Source organism: Zingiber officinale, chromosome 11B, assembly GCF_018446385.1.
Source record: "Zingiber officinale cultivar Zhangliang chromosome 11B, Zo_v1.1, whole genome shotgun sequence".
Classification (NCBI taxonomy): domain Eukaryota; kingdom Viridiplantae; phylum Streptophyta; class Magnoliopsida; order Zingiberales; family Zingiberaceae; genus Zingiber; species Zingiber officinale.
Window position 1 is genome coordinate 76,347,571 of NC_056007.1, and position 6,052 is coordinate 76,353,622.

The 6,052-nt window shown below is 39.9% G+C and overlaps 1 protein-coding gene across 2 annotated transcripts; it reads left to right on the forward strand.

Moving 5' to 3' along the window:
* Positions 1–1,464: 1,464 nt before the first annotated feature.
* LOC122034612 (homeobox-leucine zipper protein HOX4-like) lies at positions 1,465–3,180 on the forward strand. Of its 2 annotated transcripts, none has more exons than XM_042593924.1 (3): positions 1,465–1,982; positions 2,078–2,457; positions 2,520–3,180. In XM_042593924.1, exons 1-3 carry the CDS (start codon positions 1,919–1,921, stop codon positions 2,889–2,891), a joined length of 816 nt encoding a protein of 271 aa, XP_042449858.1. In that variant the 5' UTR covers positions 1,465–1,918; the 3' UTR covers positions 2,892–3,180. The 2 variants fall into 2 exon arrangements, with proteins under 2 accessions (XP_042449858.1, XP_042449857.1); XM_042593923.1 differs by having other exon boundaries at positions 1,476–1,982; positions 2,075–2,457.
* Positions 3,181–6,052: the final 2,872 nt, after the last annotated feature.

The window sequence follows — 6,052 nt, forward strand, 5'->3', positions numbered from 1 at the left end:
CCTCTTTAGGGCGGGCGACGTTTCGATTATAAGATTTATTCCTGATACAAATAATTTTTAAAATATTCAGTGCTAAATGGGAAATTTTAAAAACTGCAATGAAATTTCTCCAGACTAAAATAGGATAATTGCCCTTAACAAAATAATAATAATCTATTGAACCTTACCCAACTTTTCTAAATACCCAAACTATGATACTTATTTGCAACTGTCAAATTTGTTGTGCTATAGTCTAATGAGCTCATCATAAAATATTTTAAAATTATGTCAATTTTAAAAACTCATAATTTTCTATTTGAACTATGAAATTCATATCTGATGACATAGTTATACTTTTTTTTTAGGTAATCTAGATATTTGATGTTTACGATGTAACTAATTCTAAAAATTATCGATTCAATCCTACGAAAATTTTTTATACACTGACCACCTGAGGTAAATTAGCATATTTCTCATTCTAGGATGTAAAATTTATATTTGAGGACATAATTATATTAAGGAGGCTTATAAAAGAATAATGATCATCTTTTGAAGTGATTCTGAAATTCCTAAAATTAGCAATAAGTTTTGGTCTTACCGTATTCAGAATTTTAAAATATTAATATGATTGGAACCAAGAGAATGTTAGGAATCATTTAGTTGTATTGGTGAGTAAATATGATAAGCTTAGATTCTTTAATAATTTTATATTAAATTAATTTTTTAGCACCCAGAGCATAGCACAGACGGTGGATGCATGGCTTGTGTACCTATATGTACCTCCCTATATATCCGTGGGGCCGGTACTAAGGGGACCGTTAATATAACGGATCTATATTTTTTATATTAAATTATTGTAAGGTTGTGAAGTTTTTAAAAATCTGAAACTCTTCATGAACTCGTTGATGACCTTACAAACATTAGAATCACTTTAAACTAAAACTATTACACTTCTAAGAGCCTCTCGAGTATAATCAGGTCTTCAAATATGAATTTCACAATCTCAATAGAGAGTTGTGAGTTTATAAAATTGGCACCATCTTGAATTATTTGAGAAATATAAAAGTAGAATAAGCATTGTGAGTATTTGAGAAATGTAGCAGTGACAGGAATGGGACAACAGGTGAATGAAGTTTGAATCAGTATGTGTATTAGTCTCTAATATCTTACCTTGTATTAGAAATCTAATCTGTTTATCCAAACTCATACTTATGTCATTTTATAAAGTTGATAGGGATTAGTCACCTTTTTGCTTAACTGTGACACTGAGAATCTAATCCGGATAAGATAGACAGGTCACCCTAAACATTAGATTCATCCGTTTGCTGAATTCATTCATGAGTTTACATGGCAACAAAATAGGTCTTGTGGATGCCAATGAAACCACAAAAAGGATGCATTTGATGATAATAAGGGAAACCTTGAAACACAATTTGTTTATGTGCAATGCGGATTTGTGATAATTATCTTCATAAACTAGCAGTTGGAGGAAAACGTCCACACGATGGCCCATTGGTTTTGTCTTCTGAGTCGTAGCTAAAGAAGTTGAACATGCGACCTGATGTTTTCCCAATAAAGTGATCTGTTTGGATACAAAAGTTAAAGCTTGCTTAGATAATCTCTCTTCTCTGCACCAACCACCATCATCTCCTCCACATAATATTCTCTGTTAGAAATTAGCATTTGCAACTCAATAACGAAACCTCCTTTTCTGAATTAGGTTGCATTTCATTTAGGTGTTATTTCACTTGTTCTCCCTGCTCTTATTTATAGACTGCTTGATTACTGAAGCTCTGCTCTTGGTATCTGTGTGCTCTGAGGGAAATTGGAGATGTGTGTGACGGAGGCTCGCAACGGAAGCTTTGCTTCTCGTGAGTAGCTCAGAAGCATAAGGCAGAGGTAGAAGAAGGAGAACAAATAAGAGACAGTGAAACAGAATATGAACAGGCTCAGCAGCTCAGGCTCCTTTTCAGGACATGAAGGGAAAGATGTTAGCTGTTCTGGTATGCAGGCCGAGATACTCTTTTTTCTTTCATGCAATAACCTTCTCTCCCTTCTTCTAACTTGAATTCTTCTATTTCGTGGTGTCTGACAGAAGAAGAAAAAGAGAAGCAGGAAGAAAGATTAATAATCCAGCAGTCTCTGTTTGCAGATGGTGTGGAGGAGGGAGAAGAGGAGCTGTGCTCCTACGGACAGTCATCGCTCGGAGAGAAGAAGCGCCGGCTGAGTGTCGATCAAGTGAAAGCTCTAGAGAAAAATTTTGAAACGGAGAACAAACTAGACCCGGAGAGGAAGGTGAGGCTGGCGCAAGAAGTAGGCCTGCAGCCGCGCCAAGTGGCGATTTGGTTCCAGAACCGCCGCGCCAGATGGAAGACGAAGCAGCTGGAGAGAGACTACGCCGTGCTGAAAGCCCGGCATGATGCGCTCAAGCTCGACTTCGATGCGCTGCGCCAAGAGAAGGAGGCGCTCGAAGGAAATGTAAGTCGCAGCTTCTGCCTAATTCATGATCACTTGTTTGAACACCGACATGCGTGATTCAGGTGAAGGAGCTGAAGGCCGAGTTAGAGAGATCTGCAACGAAGTCGATCGAGAAAGGCGCGGAAGAAGATAAAAGTTCAGTCTTTGTCTACAGATACGGCGCTTCGGACAGCGATTCCAGTGCTGTGTTCAACGACGAAACTAGTCCCCGTTCCGCGGCGGTGCTGGAGCCGCACGGTTTCATGGGGCTCAGCTCTCAAAGCTCCTCCTTGTTCGAGATCAAAGCTCAAGGCGAGATGATGATGAACTACTCTGACGAGAAATCCTTGTATGGAGATGATCAGGATCCCTGCAGTAGTTTCTTCTCTAAAGAAGCAGCGCCGAGCCTCTCCTGGTATTATTCCGATGGGAATGATACGATCTCTCTCGTGTAAACAAAAATTTAAAAAATTAAGAAAGTACTGTAAATGGAGCTAGCTCTGCAATGATCGATCTACATGATCAGAAACGTGTACTAAAGACAAAAGAGGGAGGAAAGAGGTCCATCTCTCTCATGGGAGGAAGCAAAAGAACAAGAAAAATTTGCTGTCGAGCTAATTAAAAAAAGTATCTTGTTCATGGAGTGGATACATGCAGAAATGCTTCCGTTCGTTTCACCATCATCACTGTATCTCTATCAGGAACACTCCTAGTAAAAAATTTAGATTATGAATTTTCTTATCATCTTGATACAGTGATGGAGAGGCTCTATCATCTCAGATGGGTCAAAATAAGGAAGAGTGACTGACATAAAGATCAAAGTTAAAGAAATAAGATCTGTAGATCAGGTGATGTCGGTTGAACGAATCATGCTAGGTCGGGCAGACGAGCATAGTTCTGAATGGATGAATTTACCCGAACGGCCAGTCTTTGAAAGCCAACAGCGAGATGTAATAGACAATAGTATAATCCCCCGGACCATCGGCCCAGTCGACCAGGCACCCTAGCCGATCAGGATCCTCGGTAGAGCGGCCATCGTTCGGCCTATAGTGGGACCCTTACATGTTTCGTCATATCTTTTTGGAGGCTTGTGCCACTGACAGCGAAGCATGTCCAGTAAGTAAATCGCATTTTAGAAGCTTTCAACCTGTCACATCATAGATTTGCATGCTCGCTTAAAGAAAGGTGTCAGAGACACGTTTTGACTTATTTTTTCCTATGATGCTTCGAAAAACGTGTGCATACTTTGGGATGCGTGCACAAATGCTACAGTGACACTATAAAAGGGATTCTCATCCATAGACGGAGGTATGTGATGCTTCACTATTGAACACGATTTTACTACAATATATTTACTGTTGTTCTTTTACATTTGGGCGGATCACTGACTTGAGCGTTAGAGGACCAAGGTCGGGAACCCCTTCCTAGCCCGACACTAACGTTGTTTGTGTTGTAGGACCACGTGGAGTCTTCGACTCGTCAACTTTCAAGTCACATCCCCAACTTGCCATCTTCTCCGCTTTCAAACCGATTGGGCTCCTCCTTCTTGAACTTGTTGAGTTCAGCCTTGGACGCCTTCGACTCGGCCTTCAACGTGACCAGCTTAGCGTCCTTCTCACCAATTATTCGTTTGTGCTCCCCAAGCTAGAGCTCACTTGTCATTTGCTCAGTGGTTCAACTAACCTGTTTGGATGCTAACATAGCTTCTGCCTCTTCAATCTTTTTTGCCAAAACCTGAGTTTCCTTATCTTTGATATACAAGTCTTCAATGGCTTGGAACTTTCTAGCGTTAGCAGAATTAATCTTTGACACAAAGTGATGAGCCTACTTGGTTAGCCGGTCGAGCTGAAGGCCTTGATCGTAATTTTTATTCTTTTCTATCGTGAGCGCCCGCTCGGACCCTAGCAGTTGCTCAGAGCATGTGTCCAAGTCTTTTTTCAGTTGGGTCACCTCGGCAGTTAGTTGCTTTACCTGAACCCATGAGGTATTTGTTTGCCTGACCGAGGCTAGCAGCTACTGGTTCTTGTGCTCCAGGAAGGCCAGCCTTTAGCACATGACCAGACTCTCCACCCAAAACTGCAATCGAAAGAAGCTAGTAAGTGCCAATCGAAAAAACTAAAGAAATGAATCGGCTAAACTTACCCTAATTGTTTTCTGACTAAAACTGTCAGTGAGCTTCTCAAGTGAAATAGTCGTCGCTCTGGTCCTACGTCTGCCCAAGTCTGTGCTAGGGGACCTTGAATTTTGATTTTGTGCTCTGGGGAACATAGCTCGACATCATCTGGATGTCACTACTCATCGATTGGCAAGCGGATAATGGCCCTAGTATGTCTGTGGCCACTCGGATCTGAAGGTCCTGAGGTGGCCTAGCCCTTGAACTTGGACATCAGGGAGGAACGAATAATGGAAGTAGGGGCTTCTATGCTGATTGGCGGAGGTGGCAGTGTTAGAGTGAATACTAAAAGTCTAACTTTTTGTAAACATTTATTTTGAAATAAAGAATCACATTGGTCAAATGTCTACATTTATATACTAAGTGTAGTTGTTCAATTAATTTATATTGTAGATAACATGGTATGTGGTGTCACACACAGAAGATCATGTTATCGGTTCCTTATAAATTATAAATAGTAGCTCACGACTAAGATGGATAAGAACAAACCATTGGAATAAGTCGTAGTGTAATTTGATATTAGTTTATCTTGACTATAAAATTACACTAGTACACTCTGAGTGTATTGAGTAGGACCATTTGAGGTAGTATCTTTTTATACTGACTATATAAAAGAACAATACCTCTGTTATTATGAAAGTGTGTACTCTTAATCATGATATAATAACAAGCACATATACTTAATACTTATTTCTTTAATTTATCAAAGGGTGTGATTTAGCTCGTTAAATCAATAGATCCGATAAGTTGGAAAATGGTATTATTTATATGATGTGTTGTTGATTCTAGAATGAAACTGTGTCCTAGTAATCTAGGTTGATGATGTCCCCTTGAGGAGCTCATAAGGATTGTCATGTAAACCCTGCAGGTGGGCTTAGTCCGACATGACGATAAGGTTGAGTGGTACTACTCTTGGAGCTAGATATTAATTAAGTGAGTTGTCAGTAACTCGTTTAATTAGTGGACATTCAATATCTTAAACACGGGGAGACTAACACACTCATGATAAGAAGGAGCCCATATAGTAATATGGGATTGGTGCGGTAGTTCAATAATAACTCTTTAGTGATATGAGTTATTATTGATAAACTCGAGTTGGGTGTTCGGGGCGAACACGAGAAGCTCAAGCTCATCGGGAAACCAAAATCAATTCCTCCTCTTGGTCCCTGTCGTAACCTCTTATTTATAAGATCTTATACCCACCTAAACTCAACTTATTACCCACCTTAAGGTGGTCGACCAAGCCTAGCTTGGAGCCCAAGCTAGGGCCGGCCAAACCAAGGAGAGATGGGTTCAAGTGGTGGTCGGCCCTAGCTTGGAGCCCAAGTAGGTGGTCGGCCACAATAAAAATAAAGGAATTTTAATTTTAAAATCTTTCCTTATGTGGAAGCCATGATTTAAAAGAGAGTTTTAAAATTAAATTTTTCCTTTTATAGTTTCTAC

Bases quoted from the DNA above. Each gene is read 5' to 3' on its own strand.
- LOC122034612 (XM_042593923.1), top strand. From the start codon at position 1,919: ATGAACAGGCTCAGCAGCTCAGGCTCCTTTTCAGGACATGAAGGGAAA. The intron at 1,983-2,074 runs GTATGCAGGCCG...GGTGTCTGACAG, and splicing joins GAAAGATGTTAGCTGTTCTG to AAGAAGAAAAAGAGAAGCAG. The intron at 2,458-2,519 runs GTAAGTCGCAGC...TGCGTGATTCAG, and splicing joins AGGAGGCGCTCGAAGGAAAT to GTGAAGGAGCTGAAGGCCGA.